This window comes from Eubalaena glacialis, chromosome 17 (assembly GCF_028564815.1).
Source record: "Eubalaena glacialis isolate mEubGla1 chromosome 17, mEubGla1.1.hap2.+ XY, whole genome shotgun sequence".
NCBI lineage: Eukaryota > Metazoa > Chordata > Mammalia > Artiodactyla > Balaenidae > Eubalaena > Eubalaena glacialis.
Window position 1 is genome coordinate 89,018,838 of NC_083732.1, and position 19,790 is coordinate 89,038,627.

At 65.6% G+C, this 19,790-nt stretch overlaps 2 protein-coding genes across 3 annotated transcripts; both read right to left on the reverse strand.

Moving 5' to 3' along the window:
* Positions 1-240: 240 nt before the first annotated feature.
* On the reverse strand, positions 241-9,925 carry DGAT1 (diacylglycerol O-acyltransferase 1). 2 transcript variants are annotated; one of them, XM_061172053.1, is made up of 17 exons: positions 9,624-9,923; positions 5,309-5,396; positions 3,089-3,129; positions 2,911-2,996; positions 2,776-2,828; positions 2,438-2,543; positions 2,179-2,292; positions 2,001-2,075; positions 1,812-1,915; positions 1,686-1,724; positions 1,532-1,573; positions 1,413-1,457; positions 1,224-1,336; positions 1,072-1,137; positions 887-974; positions 740-802; positions 241-644 (listed from the first exon to the last, which is right to left on the reverse strand). In XM_061172053.1, exons 1-17 carry the CDS (start codon positions 9,815-9,817, stop codon positions 489-491), a joined length of 1,473 nt encoding a protein of 490 aa, XP_061028036.1. In that variant the 5' UTR covers positions 9,818-9,923; the 3' UTR covers positions 241-488. The 2 variants fall into 2 exon arrangements, with proteins under 2 accessions (XP_061028036.1, XP_061028037.1); XM_061172054.1 differs by lacking the exon at positions 740-802 and having other exon boundaries at positions 9,624-9,925.
* A 6,421-nt stretch (positions 9,926-16,346) lies between these two features.
* SCRT1 (scratch family transcriptional repressor 1) lies at positions 16,347-19,427 on the reverse strand. The gene is made up of 2 exons (XM_061172055.1): positions 19,313-19,427; positions 16,347-17,290 (listed from the first exon to the last, which is right to left on the reverse strand). The coding sequence occupies exons 1-2, from the start codon at positions 19,425-19,427 to the stop codon at positions 16,347-16,349; spliced, it is 1,059 nt and encodes a 352-aa protein (XP_061028038.1).
* Between the last annotated feature and the right edge of the window lie 363 nt (positions 19,428-19,790).

A 19,790-nucleotide genomic window follows, 5' to 3' on the forward strand; every position in this document is an offset into this window, starting at 1 on the left:
CACGGGGCCTGGGAGTTCTGAGGCCCCACCTTGCAGAACAAGAAGTCTTGGGAGGCAGGGAGGTTGCCTCCTACGCCACGGCCCGCCCCAGCCCAGCCACAGCCGGGCAGCGGCTCCAGGCCCTGGGATGCCGAGGGGACCCAGATGCCCCTCCCACCGTCCAGCCCAAGGGAGGCCGCCCCCGCGGGACTGGGGCGGCCACCACCTCCCAGCAGCCCGTGCCCTGGAGGCTGAGGGAGCTCACCGTGGACAGCACTTTATTGACACACTCAGACCCCCGGGCAGGATCGGCACAGCTCCCGGAGTGCGGGCACCTCCCACGGGCCCAGTCTGCCATCCCTGAGGGAGCAGGAGGGTGCCCCATAGGGGCAGAGAGGCAGCATCGGCCGGCCAGGCCTCTCCCCAGCACACAGGTCGGGGGCCGGCTCCAGCCACGGGCAGTGAGGCGAGGCAGGCAGCCGCAGCAAGGAGGGCCGGCCTGGAGCGGCTCAGGCCCCGGCCGTCGGGGCCTCGCAGTTGAGCACGTAGTAGTCGTGGACGTACATGAGCACCGCCACAGGCTGCCCGATGATGAGTGTCAGCCACACGGCCGCGTTCCCGTAGTTGCCACGGAAGAAGCGGCCCACTATCCAGGCCAGTGGGATCTGGGGACACGGGAGGGGCCCGGTTAGCAGGCCTCAGCGACCACGGGGCTGGCTCCCGGGCCCGGGGAGGATGCCAGGCCACGTGGGGTGCTCACCTGAGCCATCATGCCCGTGAAGGCCCAGAGGCGGAACATGCGCAGAGGGATGCTCACCAGGTACTGGGTGGGGGTGAGAGGGGCGTCAGCTGACCCCTTGGCAACCCCCGCCCGAGCTGGGACAGGACGCACCCACAGGGCACTGACCTCGTGGAAGAAGGCCGAAGCCAGGAACACCCCCATCCTGGCTGCCCACTTGCTGCTGCCCCTCCGGAGCATGGGCTTGTAGAAGTGTCTGCAGAAGGAAGCGGCCGTGGGGCGGGCGCCCGGGCCACGTGCCGCCCGCCCGCCCGCCCGCGCGCGCGCCCACCGGCTGCAGCGCCCACACCCACCTTAGGCACCACTTGTGTACGGGGATGTTCCAGTTCTGCCAAAAGTAGGTGACGGACTCAGAGTTCCTGGGGGTCGGGAGACGGCGGGTGACCGGGCTGCGCCACGGCCCTTCCCCCCCCCAGCCCCCGGCCCCACACCCAAGGCCACCCACCACCAGTCCCGATAGAACTCGCGGTCTCCGAAGTGCATGAGCTCGGCCACGGCGTTCAGGCAGGAGTGGAACAGCCAGTAGAAGAAGATGAGCCAGATGAGGTGGTTGGGGACCTGCGGGAAGGCGTGTGCCAGGTTCCAGACCACCACCACCACCCCACCACGTGCCCCTACCCACCAGGCTGCTCACCGCCAGCTTCAGGAGGCGCTCGATGATGCGGGAGTAGTCCATGTCCTGCAGAGACAGGGTGCAGCTGGCTCCCTCGGTCCCGCCCTCAGACCCCACCCCGCCAGGGCCTGCCTGCTCACCTTGAAGGGCTTCATGGAGTTCTGGATGGTGGGGACCATCCACTGCAAAGAGGGCAGGGCGTCAGCTCCCTGGCCGCCCGAGCTACCCTCCTCCAGCAACCCGCCCCCCCACCCCGGCCCCCGCCCAGCGCAGCCCCCAGCCCAGCCCGCGTACCTGCTGAATCAGCCCCACCATGAGCTGCGTGAGGAACAGCTGGAGGAGGAAGCAGAGAACAGCGGGCTGAGCCCCCCAGTGCCCGGTGGCCCCCCAGCCCGCGAGGCCCCCAGCCTCCAGCCTCACCATCTCAAGGAGCCGCCGCAGCAGGAAACGCTTTCGGATGCGGGCGGAGCGGGGGAAGTTGAGCTCGTAACACAGGGTGGGGGCAAAGAGGAAGTAGTACAAATCTGCAACGGGAGGGTGGGGCTAGCAGGCCGAGGAGGCCCGGCCCCCAGCAGCCCCCCTCCCCCAGGCCCCCGGCAGGGTTCTCACCACGGTAGGTCAGGTTGTCAGGGTAGCTCACGGTGCACTGGGCAGCTCCCCCGTTGGCCTTCTTACCCGCAGCAGCTACGAGCAAGTGGCAGGGCGGGGTGAGGCTGCGATGCTGCCCGGGTCCAGCCCCACAGCAGGTGGCAGCCCCGGGTGGCCCCAGCCCCAGGCAGCCCCTCACCAGCCTTGGCCTTGGCCCTAGCCCTGCGCTCTCGGCACCACAGGTTGACATCCCGGTAGGAAAACAGCTTGAGGAAGAGGATGGTGTACACCATCAGAGCCAGCACGGAGCCCACTGCAGGAGAGGCAAGCTCAGGCCATGCGCCTCCCACACTGCCCACAGGAGAGCCATGGCCACAGGGGCAGCCCCTGTGGCTCGCCTAGGTCTCTCCTACGGGCCCCAGAGACAGGTTGGGATGGGGGTGAGATGGGTGGCCCACCTGGAGTGATGGACTCAAGCAGGAAGGCCACAGCCGCCGGGAAGCAGAGAATGGTGGCCAAGTTGACCACGTGCAGCAGCAGCCCTGCCTGCTCCGTCAGGGCACCCTGGGGTGGGTGGGGGAGCACAACGCTCAGCCAGGGGCCCCCACTCCCTGGCCAGAGGGTCTCCCTAGGGCATGGCCGCCAGGCCTGAGGTGCAGCCCCTCCCGGGAAAGCCACACACAGCCCCAAACCCTGAATGAAACACAGTGGGACGGGCTGCTGGCCCGCCCTAAGTTTGGCTGGTGAGGAGCAGACCTCCGGGCAGGGCGAGGGTGGGCGTGAGGGCGCTGCTTACCACAGCCAGGCGCTTCTCCACCTGGAACGCAGCCACGGCAAAGACGTTGGCCACTGAGGACAGAAGCGCCACAGGGCAGGTTCAGGCCCGGGTCAGCCCTGTCCCCACCCGAGGCCTCCTGGGCACTCAGCTCACCAATAACCAGGCACAGAGCGGGCCAGCTGTAGGGATCCTTCAGAAACAGAGACACCACCTGGATGGGATCCACCAGGATGCCGTACCTGCGGATGGGCAGGTGGGGGATGAGGGTCTGAGTGGGTAAGGGGCGGGGCCTGAGCTGGCAGTGGGTGGGGCAGGGCCAGGGCCCACTCACTTGATGAGGTTCTCTAAAAATAACCGTGCATTGCTCAAGATCTGCAAGAAAGAGAGAAGGACACAACCCTGTCATCTCTGGCCCCGGAGCACCCACCCCAGCTCCTCCCGGCACCCGTAGGTCCAAGCAGCGGCCTCCCTCCTGCAGGCCCAGCCCTGTCTGACCTCACGCCAAGCTCCGAGACTCGCAACCCACCCCGCGGGCACCAGTGCAGGGACGGGAAGGCCCTCGGCACTGCCCCCGGCACGCCAGTGAGAAGGAGCCGACCCCGACACCAGGCACTTCCCAGATGCCCGTGTCTTCGGCAGCAGAAAGAGACCCGCGCCGTCCAGCAGCCCGCCTCCATCCCACTGAGCTGGTGAGGGCCCCAAGGCCACAGCAACAGTCCCAAAGTCCAAGCCTGCCAGATGGAGCTGCCACCCACGCCCAGGGCACCGCCCTGCCAGTCAGGCCAGTCCTCGCAGCGCCTGGCTGTGTGGCAGGCGCTGCACCGGGAGTGCCCACGCCCTGTGTGGGGTGGTGGGAAGAAGCAGGCCAGAGCGCTGAGGGGCCGGGGGAAGCTGGGCCTGGAGCGCCACACTGACAGTCACGCCCCTGCCCGCCTCGGCCACTCCTGCAGCGCCAGCAGCCGAGGATGGAGCCCCCTCTCCACAAGCTCTTGCCTTTAGCCGGTGGCTGGGTGCCTGGCTTTGCTCTGCAGGGACAGGGACCTCCTGCCCCAGCCCACAAGGCACAGGCCCCAGGCAGGGTACGGAAGGTTCTGCAGAAAAGTGCTGCTTCTCCAGGGGACACTGGTGGGGTCCCTTACCTGGCAAGTTTCACGAGCAGGTGACAAGCTCAGAGATGCAGGGGCCACCTGCCACACCCTCTCCCAGTCAAACGCCTGACCGGCCAGCTTACCAGGACACACGCGGTCCTACAATGTCACCCCACCTGGTGGTGGCCTGTCCTGAGAGCTCACAGCAGGCGAAAGCTGGAGCTGCAAATAGGCAGCACCCACCTGGAGGCCCAGGCTGCAGAGGGAACGCAGCTCGGGATGCGCGTCTCCTACAGGGAGGGTGTGGCAGAGGTACCAGAAGCAGGGGGAAGGCTTTGGGGCGGCACCAAAGGGCCAGGCAGGCCCAGGGGCTGCAGGAGAGCAGACAGTGCCGCCCAGGCAGCTGAGGGCCCGCCCCGCACGACCCCCTCTTCACAAACCCAGCCTCGGCCAGCAATGACCTCCAGAGACCAGGGACACGTCATCTCCTGGGTCTGGGCTGGCCTACGGCCCGCTCTCACCTTGCCCAGCCAGCTTCTCACCCACCAGGCTGCATGGCACCCCACAGCTCCCCAGGGAGCCTCCTGGGGCCACAGACGGGGAAGGTGTGGGAGCCCCTTGTACACGGGCAGCTGCGGGAGCCACACCCAAGACAGGCAGACAAGTTGGGTGGAGGATCAAGGGCGTCGCGCCACATGGCCCTGAGTGGCGGGGGCAGGGCCCAGAGAGGCCCCTGCCCCCTGCCCCGCCCGAAGGCTGCGCCCTGGAGCTCTGGTCTCCAGCTGCTTGTGGGCCAGAGCTGCTGGCCCAGCCCCACCAAGTGCCGGGGGAGCGGGGCCCCTGAAGCAGTGGCCTCGACCAGGCCGCAGAGCAAGGCAGGCGCAGGGCTCCCCGCACTCACCCTCCTGAGACTGAGGGAGGGGGGCCAGGGGCCCGCAGAGCTGGGGCCCGGGGCTGCAGGGCTGAGCCAAGGAACCGTATTCTCGCCCCTGCTCCCCCAAGTCCGGGCCTGCCTGGGGGCTCCACGCCCACGAGGGCCATTTGGAACAGAAGAGGAAACTCTTCACGGACCCCCAAGACCACTCACACGTGCTGCCAGGAGGCCCTGCACCCACAGCGCCCCTTCCACAGCCCCAAGGCCCACCAGCCCATCAGCCTGTCTACTCCTTCCTGCCCCCACGCCAAGCCAGAGAAGCCCCTCAGGAGACCCCAGTGCCCCTCAGGCACAGCCCACGGCACAAAGGCTCCCACGCTAGCCCTGCAGGCGTCTCCTGGGATTCAACAGGGACAAGGGTTGAGTGTGTGCCCTCTGGGAGCCCAGTATACGGCCGCTGCAGGGACCGCCACCGCGATCCCTCTCCACTCAGCCCAGCCACAAAATCTCTGGCCACCCGCCCCAGGGGGCAGAGCCCGTGCCCCACCTGGTCACAGGGACAGCTGCTCCAAGACGCCACCCTACTTACCAGCATCACCACACACCAATTCAGGATGCCACGGTAGTTGTTGAAGCCACTGTCAGAGCTGAACAGAGAATCCTGCAGGCGGTGGCACCTGGAAAGCAGGAGTGGGCACCCGCAGAGCCCCAGGCAGTGAGAACCTCAGGCAAAGCCAAAAGCAGGCCCACGCCTCCCAGCCCTGGCAGACACCTGGGAACCTGGCCACGCCCAGCCCCTCACTCTGGGCAGCTCACACCCATCTGCCCACACATCCTACTCCCCATGTATCATCAGAGAGGGGCCAGGCCATGCCAAGCTCTCAGGAACACCCAGAGGCCTGACGCTCCACGCTGCAGGTGGGCGGGGGCACGCCACAGACAGGAGCTGGCTACGCGGGGCTGGAGTCCCCCAGGCTGGGAGCCCACCTCCCTCCGCAGATGCCTCTGGCTGCCGCCACACTCGCTGGCTAAGGAGTGGTGATGGGCCCACAGGAAGAGTCCACCCCAGGGGTCCAGAGGCCCATCCGGCAATGCTGGACAGATGAGGGGGGGGGCGAATCTGCCTTTGCAGTCGGCCCAGCCCACCACCCAGTGAGCCAAGGGCCCCACTCCAACCGCCTCCTCCCTCCATTTGGCCCACACAGGTCCCAGCAGGCACTGGCACCCAGGCGCTGGGCGCCTGATGGCAGGGAGGTCTACAGTAGAAGCCAGCAGAGGCACTTTCGGTGCCCCCCACCCATGAGCGCTCCCACCCAGTGCCAGGGTTGGGGGACACAGACGCAGACCCTCACGTCCCTGCCTGATCCTCAGGGCGAGGCAGAGGCGGAGGGGCCACAGCACGGCGGGGCAAGGCTCAGCCCTGGTGCCGGTCCTTGGCTGCAGCCCTGCCTCACCCCAAGTGCCCTGGCACCAGGAGGCCTTCCACGGCGTTGAGCAAGGCCTCCGGTTTTGTAAGAGGAGAAGCCAGGGCCTCCCCTTCCCTCCCCTGGACACAGCTCCACCTCAAGAGGCAGCTGGGGCACAGGAGAAGAGAGGGCCTCCGGGGCTGGCCCTGCCTCGGTGGCAGGCCTGGCTACGGCCGGGGTCAGCACTCAGACGGCCGCACCCAGGAGATGAAGGGCCAGGGAGGACGAGACGCCACTCAGCATCTTCAGCCAGGGCAGTGCTGACAGTCTGACCTCTGCCTTCCCAGACCGAGGTCGGCCCACACCTGGCCCACCCGCCTCTCCCAGTCACAGGCCTGGCCTCCTTGCACCTGTCCTCCAGCGCCATCCTGGACCGCGCGCAGTGGGGCTGTGAGCTCCACCCCAGGCCCTCTTCTTCCTGAGTTTCTGCACCTGCCTTTCGGAGAGGCGAGCAGAGCTCCAAGCCCCAGCTCCCCAGAGAGGACAGTCTCTGGGCCTCTCCACTGGATGGGCTTGCCCAGAACCCTCCCCCAAATTCAAGCCCATTCGCTTTTACTGGAACCGTCCCAAAGCCACCTCATGCCACAACCTGCCAACCGCCATCTGCATGTCCACGCCCGGCTCGACACGCCCAGGGGACTGTTTCACAACAGCGTGACCCCTGCCCGCTTTGGGCCACTGAGAAGACCACACTGACTTTATTTGCAGCAATCTCTAAGATGAAAATGGGGGTGGGGGAAGGGCGGCGTTTTCCAAACCTGACAACAAATAACATTATAAAAGCTCTTCCAGATTCCTCCTGTCAGGTTCCTAGGCCTTCCCCAAGCCACCCACACCCGCCCCTCAGGTCCCTCCACCGGCCTTCTGACCATCCCCAACCCAGGCAGCTCCCTGCCCTGAGGTCGGAGGGCCCAACCCAGGGAAGGAAGCCCACCACCCACCAATCCCCCCAGAGGTCCAGCCTTGCCGGTGCAGTCAGCTGCAGTGGACCAGAGGGCACCAGGCATGGTTGGCATGGACGCGGGGCCTGGCCGCCTTGCCCAGAGCTCTGTCACCCTCTCCCCTACTGCAGGCGCTGCCCACGCCTCTGTGCCCTCCAGCGGCCCGCCCACCTGCTCCCAAGTCCCACCCAGCCAGCAGGGCCATTCTAACTCATCACAGGTATCACCTCTTTCACCACCTCACACCAGCACTGGAAGGCGGGCACACGGGGAAACTGAGGCTCACTGAGGTTCAAAGCTTGCCCAGAGGCACAGCCCCAAGTGTGGACCACACATGCAGGACCACATGGTCCAGCTCCCGGGCCAGTTAGAACAAGGAGGGGGCAGGGTGCCAGCTCGCCTCCCAGCTGCCACCCCCTTGGCGCTTCCTCCAGTTGGGTGGGCAGTTGGGTGGGCTCCCCGTGTCCTCAGTCCCTGCTAGAGAGGGAGAAACAGAGGGCACCCCAGAGACAAACCCCTGGGAGAGCCCCACGACAAGAAGGCTCTGCCTGGAGGGCCCATGAACCAAGGGCTGGAGGGCGCACAGGGGAGTGTGGTGCACCTGAAAGGAATGAGCTGAGAGGCAGGGCAAAAGGGGTGGCCCTCCTTCCTTCCGGCCCCACCCAGAGCCTGACCGGGCCTGCCAGGCCAAGGTGAGCAGGAAGTGTCGGGAGGGGAGGGAGGAAGAAGGGGGCGGAACAAGCAGGGAGGAGAGGCGGCAAGTGAGAGGAAGATGACGGGGAGGAGGGGCGGCAGAGGCCAGACGCCAAGAGGGCAGACACAGCAAGGCCTGGTTCTGCCCCAGGAGACCCCAAACCCTGCGGCGTCTGGCATGAGGGACAAGCACACGTAGCCTGTGTGTCCTGCAGATCAGAGGGGACTGCTGTGGCCCATCCCTGCCACCTACTGCTCCTCTTCCCAAGGGTCCAGACCTTGAGGGTGGCGAGTCAGGGCTCCTGCTCGCTCAGCCCAACGAGCAGGAATACAGGAGAGGCTGCTGGCCACCTGGCCTGTGTAGAGCAGGAAAGCGACTGCCCGCCCAGGGTGACAGCTTGGCCCAGAACTGGCACCCCTCATCTCATACAAAATGACCCCAAATCCCACCCCCTCCAGAGGGAGATCGAGCCAGCCACGCCCCTGCCTCCTGGAGAGGACAACGTGGGGAGTTAGCAAAGGGGACTCTAGGACACTCCTATCCTTTGCAGCCTCCCTCAGTCCCACCTCAGGCCCACAGGAAGCCAGCACCCCCCAGTAGAGCCGCCCTCCTCCCCCACGGTGCCATCATGAACTCTGCGCCAGACCTTTGCTCACACCGCTCAGTGCTGAGATTATCTTATCTCCCAGGTGAACTGCGCGCACCCCAAGGGCAAGGACAGTGCCTGCGCCGCAGCTGCCCCTGCCCATCCCCTGCCCACAGCACCCAGTGAAGAAAGCCTCGGTTCTTCTTTAATGAGAGAGCAAATCCTTGCCAACCCACTGACAGGTTGCCCACTTCCTCCTTGATAATCTCTAGCTCTGGAGCTGCTTCCAAAGCCAGAGTCCCTGAGGGCCCCTTGGCCAGGATGAAGGCTACGGTGGGGGGAGGGGGCACAGCTGCAGGACTTAGCCAGTGCCCAGGTGGGCCAGGTCCTCCCCATCAGCCACAGCTTGCTCCCCACCCCCTTCCCATCAGTCCTTCGGCTAAGCAGGGAGACCACCTGTGGGTGTGCCCACTTCAAACCCCTCTCCTGTACCCCAGCCAGGGGTGAGAGTCCCAATACAGGACCCATCTCTGACCCTAGAGCAGACATTTGTGCTGGTAATATAAGCAGGACCCCAGGCCAGTCAATCACTGGGTAAAGGATGAGAGACCTTTGTGAAGACCATTCTTGGGAGGGTCTGCAAGGGATGAGAAATCCTCTCGCACTGCCCCCTGCCCCTTTCCTCAGGCAGTCCCAAGCTCCTGCTGGCCCACTCCCCAGCCAGCCCACCCTCCTCTGGGAGCCTTATGTACCCACAAGGCACCCCTCATAGCCCTCAGGAGGGACCCCCTTCATCACACACCGCCAGACGCCATCCATCTCCTTCCAGGAAGAGAACAGTATGGGTGGCTGGAACCAGCCCACCTAGGGCTCCAGGCTCTGGGCTCACCCTGGGAAAGAGCTTCAGGACCCACCTAAAGATGTGCAGAGGGAGGGGCGTCTGGAAGCTGGGCCGCTGCCGGCTCCCCTCGGCGCCCCCACCTGTGTGACCTTGTCAGGCGACCCTCCACCCCTAACCTCCCCCTAAGTTTCCCCGCCGAGGCCCAAGGGGCACACCTGTCCACGCAAAGTCCGGAAGCCAGGCTCTCGGACTCGGAGTCCAAGCGCCAGGCTCTCGGGCTCGGAATCCGAGCTGCGGCGGACACGCCTGGGGGAACAGCGAGGGTCGCGCAGGCCCCCGGTCGGGGTCAAAGGTTAGGGGTCAGGCGCACCGCTACCTCAAATCCCACTGGCCGCTGCCCACGTCGACGTCTCCGTCCTTGTCCTTCTCCGGGGCAGGCGCGTCCCCCCCGGCGCCCACGTCCCGTACCTCCTCTTCCGCCGCCGCCGCGGGCCCGCTGCCGCCCTGGCTCGAGGGCCGCGACCCCGTCCTCCGGCGCCGGGAGCCGCTCGCGCCGCTGCGGTCGCCCATGGCCTCAGCCCGCACCCTGCCGCGGCGGAGTCGTGGCCCACCGGGCTCGCAGCGCCCGAGGCCCGAGGCCCCGCCTCCGGACTCTCGGCCAGCGGCCGCCACCGCCCCCTGTCGGCCGCCGTAGCCCGCGCCGCCAATCAGCGCGCACCTGCCGGGTCCTCCCCGAGCCCGCGGCAGCGTCGCTCCCGGAGCTGCTAACTGGCCCGTGGCCGCGGCGCGCGTCCATTTGTAGTCCGCTGGCGCGCGGGGCACGCTGGGAGTTGTAGTCTCATGGCGCGAGCCGGAGCGCGAAGGCAGGCGGGCGCGCAGCCAGGGGCGGACGCTGCTCCCCAGAGGGCCTCGGCGGAAAACGCGCGGCTTCCTGGCAGCTGGAAGCCCCTCCTGACCGCTGCCTGACCCTTGTCCCGCTCTTTAAACACAGGGTTTCCTCATGCCTCAGCCCAGGCGCGGGGTGTGGGGTTGTAGGTTATTTATGAAATGCCTCGTGCGTTACTGTCAGACAGACACCTAGCGCGTTGATGCTCCGCGAGCCCTCTAGTTACTACCGTAGGCCCCCGCTTTTCCTCCGCTTAGGTTGTTCAGACAAGCACCAGGCCAAAGGATGGAGCGAGAGAAAGGCCCCAGGCCCCGCGTCCCGGGTACCTCCGCCTGGCCCACCTACTCCCAGGGCAGCACCTCTCCCCTGCAGGCCCAGGACGGGGCGGGGCAAGGGTGCTGCCTTCGCCCCCACAATGGGCACGCCCGGCCCGCCTCTCCACCCGGCCCCCTTCTGCCCTCGTCCGCAGACTTGCAGAGCTTCCCGCGTTTCGCACCCGGGCCAGGTTTGCCAGGGCGGGGGGATCCTGAAGTGCCAATTCGCGGGGGCCCAGAGGCTTCTGTGTCATTGCACAGTCTGCAGTCATCCAGTCGTTAAATGAAGCAACTAATACACCATAACAACTGCCCGGTGAGAACCGTGGGCGGGCAAGTCCGGTCCCACTTGGCTTGACCTGCATTTTGCAAAGAGCATGGAGCGTGAGCATCCCGGATTTCCGGATGCGAGCGTTCACGGGGGGCTCAGGCCTGGTTTACCCAAGAAACACCCCTAGCCGCAGAACCCACTCCATTCACTCCCCTGAGGTAAGCAAGGCTGAGAAGATCACCTCTCTGAAAGCAAATAAACCCAGAGGCTCAGCCTGAGGTCAGCCCTCCTTCCCGCCGGGCTTGCCCTGGATCCATCACCTCCACGGACAGGCACCTGGGCCCCCTGGTGACACGTTCTTCTGCCACCGGACCATTTGCGGCTGATACCAGCCTGGCATCCCTTCCTGGCAGGCTGAGGCTACCTTGCAGGTGTTTTCGAGTAGCCTGCTAAAGGGGCCGCCCTCACTGGGCGCCAGAACCCCTCCCGCATGCCCACATGGCCCAGCCTCGGTGGGTCAGGACCAGCCCCGTCTCCTATCCAGTGTCCAAGAACGTTCGTCTGTTCCTAGGCAGACCTGAGCCAGGGGGAGCTAGGCCTTTCTGAGTACTAATCCCAAGGGAGGTCGGACGCAGGAGAGGGTCCTCTCGGGAGCCCGCAGCGTAGGGGTGAGCCCTGGGAGCTCTGCCCCTCCCTCCCCATGCCCTCTCCCAGGCAGCTAGTGGTGAGTTCCCCACCCACGCCCACGTGTCTCCGAGCGCCTTCTGGCCATGCCATCCTCCAATCCAGAGCCAAGACTAGAGGGCCGGCCCGGACTGGCACGCTGATTGGTACAGGAGAAGATCGACGGCTCAGGCTGCCAGTAGGCCCAGAGAGGCTGAGCCCAGTAGCCAACGAGGAGTGAAGGGCCGTGTTAGAAGCGGCTGCCTGTGTCCGCGTCCAGGCTCCAAGTCGTCGGCAGACAAGAAGCAGTAGGAGTGAGGGGACCAGGGTGGACTGGGGGCCGCCAGAAAGGACCGATCTGACCGGGGGCTGTGGGGGAACCAAGGGTTCCACCACCGAAGTTGAGAGCAAGATCAAGGCCTCGAGCCAATGGGAAGGCATGGGCTGTGAAGGCACCAATAAGGAGGAGCCCCTGTACCAGCGGGGGGTAGGGCCTGTCTGAGGGAGGCGGAGGCCTGTGGTTGATAGTGGGCGGGACCTCTAGGAGGGAGGTGGGGCCTACGCCAGCCCCGCCCACAGCCCCAGCACCTCAGGATCCTGGGTGAGGTGCGGCCCAGAGCCACAGGGGAGAGGGAAAAGGTCAAGGTAGGTGGGGTTGTTTGAGGACAAATGTGTGCATGAGGAGTTGTCGAAGAAAGCTCAGTGGGGAGTCTCCCTGCTGGTGGAAGCAACACCTGGCCCGGGGTGAGGAACCTGCAGGTCTGGCCTAATAAAGGGCTGGAAGGGTTTTGGGGTTTAGAAAGGGCCTCGGGCTGACACTAGGTTGGAGGCGCCGCGGGCAGGCCAAGGAAGCCTGTGAGGGAAGACACTGGACATGGTGATCAGCAGCCTGTGCTGCCTATTCTCTGGAAGGCAAAGTTCTGTCCATGGACACCTGTGGAGACAAGCGTGGGCTCGTCCCAGGCACCGGGGAGGCAGCCTCCATCCTTCCACCCCCACTGCCCCTTAGAGTCTTGGAGAAGCAGAAACAGTCAGTCCAGACCCCGAAGCTGAGGAGCCCTGGGGAGGAGTGGACCTCTAAGAGCCTTCCTCCCTGCCATTGGTGCCCACCCAGGTGTGAATCTGAGTTTAGGATGGGTGGGGTATTGGGCAGGGCTTAAGTCAAAGGCAGCCCTTGGACAAGTTGTTTCTCTCCCTGTGGCTCAGAATCTTCATATGCAAATTAGGCAATGATTCCTACCTAACCTCTACCAACACTGGGGGCTTTCCTGAGGTTGTTAAGGCTGAGAGTGCTCCCCAGAAGGGGGCGCCGGGGCGCCCACCTCCAGGTGAGCCTCACCCTGAGCAGCAGGCCCACAGGCTATGGTCTGTTGCAGGTCAGTCTCCCCTGCTGTCCATACCAGTGGAGTCTGGGTGGGCCTGTCCCCTGCCAGGGTGCAGACAGCTGCTCTGGCCCTGGGCTGACCTGGTTTGACCACATGTCTCCAAAGATGTGGGACCTCTCAGCTCATGCCTACCTACCTAGGTGCCGAGGGCATTTGCTGGGGTAGGGGTCCATGTCCCTGGGCTCTCTGAGCCCAGCACAGCCCTGCCCCTCATCTCCTCAACATGACATCCTGTCTAGAGCCCGAGGGCTGTGGGTGGCTGTGGGAACTCCTATGACCCCTGGGCACCTCCTCCCCGGAGCCAGCCTGGCCCAGCTACCTATGGAGGGCTCCTCAGTGTGGGAACATACCCCCTGAGTCTGGGAGTCAGGATGCGGACAGCAGGCTGCAGGAAGGGGTCAGACCCCACACCCTCTGCTGTCCCCATTTTCTCCAATGGCATCGAGGAAGGCTCGCTGGTGGCTGTCAGGCCTGTAGGGACAGCAGGAGCCCCTACAGGAAGAGTGGGGGTACCCCAGGCCACAGGATTACAGGCCCTGCTGTACCTACTCTGGCCATTCTAGATCAGTCCTGGGCTAGAGCTGACTGTAGCCTCCCCCAGTTCCTGGCACAGAGCGGATTCACCTGCCACAGGAGAAATGCTAACTGCCTTGCCTTCAGGGGTGTGCTTTTGCCTTTGGTCTGACAAGCCGGCCCTCCAGGGTGGAAGACTGCCTTCTCGCAAAAGAAGACACGGGCGCACCCCAGCAAAAGGCAGCGGCGCGACTCCAAGGCTGCGTGGGTAGGATGCCACTCCCAGCGCTGGGCCTGCGCCTGCCAGACCTCTGAGGTGCGGCAGGACCGGGAAGACGCCCCCTAGATGACCCCAGCGCCCCCTGCTGCGCGGGCCCAGCCCTGTATACATCAGCCCGACACTCCAAGTTCTATCAAGAGTGGCATTTATTCTCCTCGTGGAGGTGCGGTGCTCCGGGGAGCTGGTGCTATTGTGCTTAGGAAGGAGGTCTGTCCGTCCGTCCGTCTGTCCGGCCGGCCCGGCCCCAAATGGGGGCGGAAGAGGGGCGCGGCCCGAGTAAAAATCCCGGCCTGTTCCGGGTGGGAGTATGTACAAGGCGGCGGGGCGCAGGCGGGGGTGGGGGCGGGGCGGGCCGGCGGCCGCAGCCCCCACCCGAGGGCCCCCGCATCTCGGGCCCTACTCATAGAATCAGTATAAAATAGGTGCTACCTAAACGTTCCTTCTACCTGAATTCGCTAAGTCGGTTATTGTGCTGCTTAGTTATGGGGGCGGGAGGGGGCCCATGGCTTTCCACGGCGGCGGGGTGTGGGGAGAAGCGGGAGACCCTGGCCGGCCCACAGCCCTCCGGCCTTCTCCTTAGGTAGGTAGATAGGCATGTGGGGTAGGGTGGGGTGCCTGTGTGTGCGTGTGCATGCGGGTGTGCCCAGCGCAAGCGGGGCAGGCCCCGGCTTGGGAGCTGTGTGAACACCAAGCTGGGATGTAGGGGTCTTGGACGTGGGCCCTGCTGTGCTGGCCTCTCAGGTCCGGGTCCACCCCTGCGGGAGCAGCTGAGTAGCAGCCGGGCTTGGTACCCACGGGGATGGGGCTAGCCAGGTCAAATGCTCCAGCGTGCACCTTTTCTTCTGGCCTGGAGCCCTGGACTGACGTGACAGAGCCGCCATTGCCAGGGGATGGAAGGAATGGGATTCGGTATGGGTGGCCCTGGTGGCGCTGGGCCTTGGGGCCCTCGGTCTGTGCCACCTGAGCTGAGAACCCAGGCCCAAGTCAAAGGCAGAGCCCCACTGCCCCCAGCACTGGCTCGGCACTGGGGCGGGGAGGAGTGAGGGGCCCACGGTTAGGTCTAGGGACCGCGGCTCTCTCTGCACCTGCGGCCATCCCTGGCCCACCCAAGCCCGTTGGGCCCGTCACAAACATGCACACCCCCCCTCCCCCTGCAGGTCGCCGCGTCCCTAGCGGACTCAGAAGGGGGCCTGGAACATAGTTGGTGCCTAATGAAGGATTGGTGGGTGATGGACGACTGAAGGAGGGGTCTTGGGGGGCAACCACCCCGCCCCTGAAACCATTACACCCGCCGGCCTCTGCCGTGGGGGGGGGAGGGGGAGGAGGAGGGAGGAGGAAGGGGAAGAAAGTCTGCGCGTCCGGCCCCGCGCAGTGTCCCTGATCTAGGGGCCTATGGGGTGGGTAGGGCAGGGGGATACCTGATTCTCAGTAACTCTAGAGGCGGCGGCAGCTTCGCATGCAGTGCGCATTATTGCTCTATAGTCGGCTTCGGACTAACTAAGAGGGACAGGGAGCGGGCAGCCCCGGGAAGGGACGGGAGGTGGGTTGGGGCTGCATGCAGTGACGTCACAAAGGCGGCGGCCAATGGGGCGGGCCCTTGGGGCGGGGTCGCCGCCGAGGCTTTGGCATAGACGGGCGTAAGTTGGCAACAGAGTGAGGGCGGGGCCTGGGGTTCCAGGGAGGGGGCCGGCCTCTGAGAGGCGGGGCCTGAGGCTCCCAAGAGGCGGAGCCCGGGTGGGGCGGGGTTCAGGGGCGGGGAAAGTGATCCCGGACATCCCAAGCCCCTGGCGTCGGCGGGAAGGATAGGGGCCGCAGCGCCCCTCCCCTGACCCGAGTGCAATCCGTTCATAAATATAACGTACAAATACAGAAAGAAAGAAACCCGACGCATCCGCAACCCCCCCCCAGGGGGCTTTACCCGCAAAGCGAATACAGAGAGGTGTGTAGAGGGCTGTGCCCAGGCCTGCCTGCCGGGCACCAGAAATCCGTCCTCCAACACCGAATGCCCGGGTACGAGGGAGGGGGCCCCGGGGCAGGGCGGGAGCGGGTTCTGAGGAGGTCGGATAAGTCCATGCGATTTGATATGCGTCATTATTATTCGTTATGGAGGACAGAGCCCGGGAAGCTGGGCTGGAAGAATTCGGATTTGGCAGGGGATGCGAGGCGAGGGTAGGAGAGCGGCTCGGACTGAGGCCCCAGAAGGAACCCAAGGGAGAGAGGTGCCGCCATCCGCCCCCCTCCCCGATCCCCAACGCGTCTAACACTCCTGGGGTTCAACGAACACTGAGGAGTAGGGACGCCTCTGCAGCCCCCCATCCTGCTCCTCCCCCGCCTGCTGCTGGGGAGGGACCGGCTCCCTGGACGTCTAGGCCGCAGGCCTGGCCCTGGAAGGCTTGGGAAGGGGTGGGGAAGACCTGAGTCTCTGCGACACGATCCAGGGGCGCAGAAGAGGGAGGAAGGGGGCGCTCCCTACCTCACCCCACCCCGGTCTTCAGAGACCTAACTCGGAGATGAGGTTCGGTTCTGGGTCTCCTCGACCCTATTGCTGGGAAAAAGCCTGGGGCACCCTGGAGGGGAAGGGAGGGGGCTGGGGTGGGTCTCCCCTCGGGACCCTATTGCTTGAAGGGGCCGGCAAGGCCCCTGGCGGGCGGGGCGGGGCCGGGCCCCCTCCCCCTATTGCTGTGAGGAGGGGCCCGCCCTCCGGCCCCTCCGCCTGTTCGCCGGCGGAGACCTCCCTGGGGGCCCGTATTGCTGAGAGCCGACCCGGCTGGCGGAGGCACCGCCGTCCTAGGCCTGCACAGGGCTGAGCTGCGGCGACGCGGCGGGCGCCGGGGCCGGGGGGCCGCCGGCGGCGGCGCCCTTGAAGCAGGCCGACTCGTAGTGCTTGTTGAGATAGGACTTGAGCGCGAAGCTCTTCTTGCAGCGCTTGCACTGGAAGTGCTTGAAGGCCGAGTGCGTCTGCATGTGCGCGCGCAGGTTGGAGCGGTCGGCGAAGGCCTTGCCGCAGTGCGCGCAGCCGAAGGGTTTCTCGCCGGTGTGGGAGCGCATGTGGCCCTGCAGCAGCCAGGGCCTGGAGAAGGCCTTGCCGCACACGCCGCACTTGTGGCGCAGGTCGTGCGTGAGCAGGTGCATGGCCATGGCCGGCATGGACACGTACACCTTGCCGCACGTCGGGCAGCGCCGCGCCAGCTGACTGTCCAGGCTGCGGTGCGTCTGCTTGTGGCGGCTCAGGTTCGACGACGTGGCGTACGTTTTGCCGCACTCGCCGCACGCGTGCCGGCCTCCCGCGCTGCCGGCCCCAGGCCCCGCGCGCGCCTCGGTGCTCGCCCCCGCGCGCGCGCCGCCCCGACCCCCGGCCCCCGATCCCGCACCGCGCGTGCCTGCCCCGACCCCGCCTCCGCCGTCGCCGTCGGGGGCCGCCGCCGAGGCCGTGGAGGGGGCGGCGGCGGCATTGGCGTTGGCGGCCTTACGGCGGGAGCGCCCGTCGGTGATGAAGAAGGCGTCAGCAGCGTAGCCCTCGCTGACCGCCGCATCGCCGTTGATGTAGCCACCCGCGGCTGTGGCCAGCTCCGGGCGCGGGGTGGGCGGCGGCGCCGAGCCCGCAGCCGCCGGGCCCAGCTCTCCCCGCACGGCCGCAGCGTACATGGGCTCCGGGGACGGCCCTTTGAGCAGGGCCGCCTCGGCGTCGCCATCGTAGACAGAGGCAGGCCCCGCGTAGTCGTTGAGGTATCCTAAGGGCCGAGGCGGACAGACAGGGAGACAGCGGGAGGGGAACCGGGCAGCGGGCGAGACACACACGGGAGGGCGGCGGGAGACAGCGGGGTCCGGGAAGGAGGGAACAAGGAGGACAAAGAATAAGGGGCCGAGGGACCGCGGGGCAGGGAGGATGGAGATGGCAGGGAGGGGAAGAGAGGAGAAGAGAGATGAGACAGGGCCCGGCCCGGCCCCGCCCCACCCTCGCAGGAGGAGGAAAAGAGTCGCATCTTCGGGCGCGGCTCCCCCACCCCCACCTTCCGCGGAGCTTCAAGGTCAGGGGGGAGGGGCGGCGCTTCCCTCGCCCTCCTTCCCCTCCTCCCCCCTCCTCCCCCTCCCCCTCTCCCTCCCCCTCGGGTTCTCCCCACTTCAGCAGTTTTCCCTGATTATGCAACACACTGCAGACCCGCAGCGCACAAAGCCAGGACCGCCTGTCCAGGGACCCCGTCGCTCCCGCTCTCATGGCTCCCAGCGGCTTTTCCACTGTGCTGAGAACCCGCGCCCAGCCTTGATGCTGACCCTCTCCGGTGCTCGAGGTCTCCCCACGAGCCCTGGAGAATTCTACCTCCCGCAGACCCTCTAGCACCTCCCTTTCATCTCCCAGGTCTCCCACTACTCACTAGATTTGACCAGCTTCAGCTCCAGCCCTATCTCCCTCCATCCACTCTGCTTCTGCCCCCACTCCCTTTAGTCATCCTGAAGCCTTGGGTCCTACCTTGTTCCGCATTGCCCTCTTCCCCCAGGCCCTAATCCTTTATGGGGGCCTTCCTCAGCCCCAGGACAGATGACCAGGAAGACGCTGCATTGGAGACAGTGCCAGGGCGTCCACCAGGGGACACCTTCACAGGGACAAACTGCAGGCAGGCAGCATTATTCATGCCGGTAACTGCAGCTGTTCTCAAGGCATGAGATGGATCTCACAACCTCAAAGTCACAAATGCACACCCCACACAATACAGGCTCTGGCTTCTTCAGGGTTACACTCAGCCTCTCAGACACTGTCAATCCTGGAGTCCCCTCAGGGTGGGCTGCATGCTGACCCAGGCCTGTGCCACCTACTCATGCAGGGTCAGACATGCAGCCACCCAGACATTCTCAGCTAGGGTCACCAGTCACATGGGCGCAAAGCAGCCTCAGAGTCACATGGTCCCATGTAGTGGCACACAGGCAGGCACACACTCATACAGGGTCACACACAAGCGCACACAGTCACATGGCCACACGCAGTCACATGGGCACACACAGGCTTGCACACAGGCTTATGCTTCTTCAGGTCACACTTGTTTTACCACCCCAGGCTGCTGGCACTCTCAGGACCCTTGCCTGCATGCTAACAGTTGTCCTTGAATTTGGGCGCCCTTACACAAAGAGCCTCCCCCTGCCTCCAGCACTTTGGACTTGCCTGCCCACAGCCCACCTGCCCACACCCTTCTCCCTGACCCTGGATTCAGGGAAGAAGACACTGCTGCTGCCTCGGCTGGGACCTTTGCCCTGACAGGTGGGCCGCCCCCACTGGACCACATGGCTAGTCCCTGGAGCTCATAGCACTTCCCTGATGGCCCTAGCAGGGGGTCCTGGAGGTGTAGCCAAAGAAGAGAAGAGGGCTCTGAAGCAGGCTCAGTTTTCTGAGTGTGGGTTTGCATGCATCGCTAAGTCCTGTCATGTCAGCAGGTGTCCATGCTGTGTTGGTCAGGGTGTGGGTCAGTGTGTACCTTCAGGTACCTCCTGTTCCTGACCCCTGTTCCCCACACTCTCTCCTGCATTGACACTCTCCCTGCCCAGCCTTGGCTCCGTTCTGGCCTACCTCTGCCTTCCCCTCTCCCTACCCCCCATCTCCATCCCCTCCAAGTCCCGCTCCAGCCACTGCCTCCTGCTGGTTCTGGTTCCCTCGGGTCTATTTCCTGGGGCTCCTGCTCCCTGCAGCCCCACACTCTGGCCCTCTACCCCTTCCGGCCCTGCCCTGGGCCCCTCGCCGCCCCCAGCCTCATCCCAGCTCACACCTTTCTCCTGCAGTCGCTCGCCGAGGTCGCTTCGGGAGCGCCCGTAGGAGCTCTCGAGGTCTGCCGAGGAGAACGTGTCAAGTTTGACCTTCTTGACCAGGAAGGATCTGGGCATGATTCCTGCAGGGCTCCGGCGCTGTGGGCCTGCGGAGCCGGGACGCGGGGGGGCTGCGGCCGCGGCGGGGCCCCGTCACCATCCGAGGAGCGGCGGAAGCAGCGCGGGTCCCCACTCTGGCCTTTGGATGCCGCCGCACGAGTGCCGTCCTCTCTTCTGCCCGCCTGTCCTGCGTTTCCTCCTCTGCTCCTCCGGATCCCTCTTCGTCTCCTTCCTTCCTTCTCTTCTCTTCTTCTATTCTCTTCTCCTCTCTTCTCCTCTTCTCTTCTCTCTTCTCTTCCTTCCTTCCTTCCTTTCCTCCTCTGGTCCCGGCTTCCCAGCCCGCAGTGCCGCCCCTGGACAGGCGGGGGAGGAGGCTGGGAG

Coding starts and splice junctions, on each gene's coding strand:
- SCRT1 (XM_061172055.1), bottom strand. CDS start 19,427: ATGCCCAGATCCTTCCTGGTCAAGAAGGTCAAACTTGACACGTTCTCC. Junction 17,291..19,312: donor CGAGCGACTGCAGGAGAAAG/GTGTGAGCTGGG, acceptor CTCGGCCCTTAG/GATACCTCAACGACTACGCG.
- DGAT1 (XM_061172053.1), bottom strand. CDS start 9,817: ATGGGCGACCGCAGCGGCGCGAGCGGCTCCCGGCGCCGGAGGACGGGG. Junction 2,829..2,910: donor CGCTCTGTGCCTGGTTATTG/GTGAGCTGAGTG, acceptor TTCTGTCCTCAG/TGGCCAACGTCTTTGCCGTG. Junction 645..739: donor TCACGGGCATGATGGCTCAG/GTGAGCACCCCA, acceptor CCGTGTCCCCAG/ATCCCACTGGCCTGGATAGT.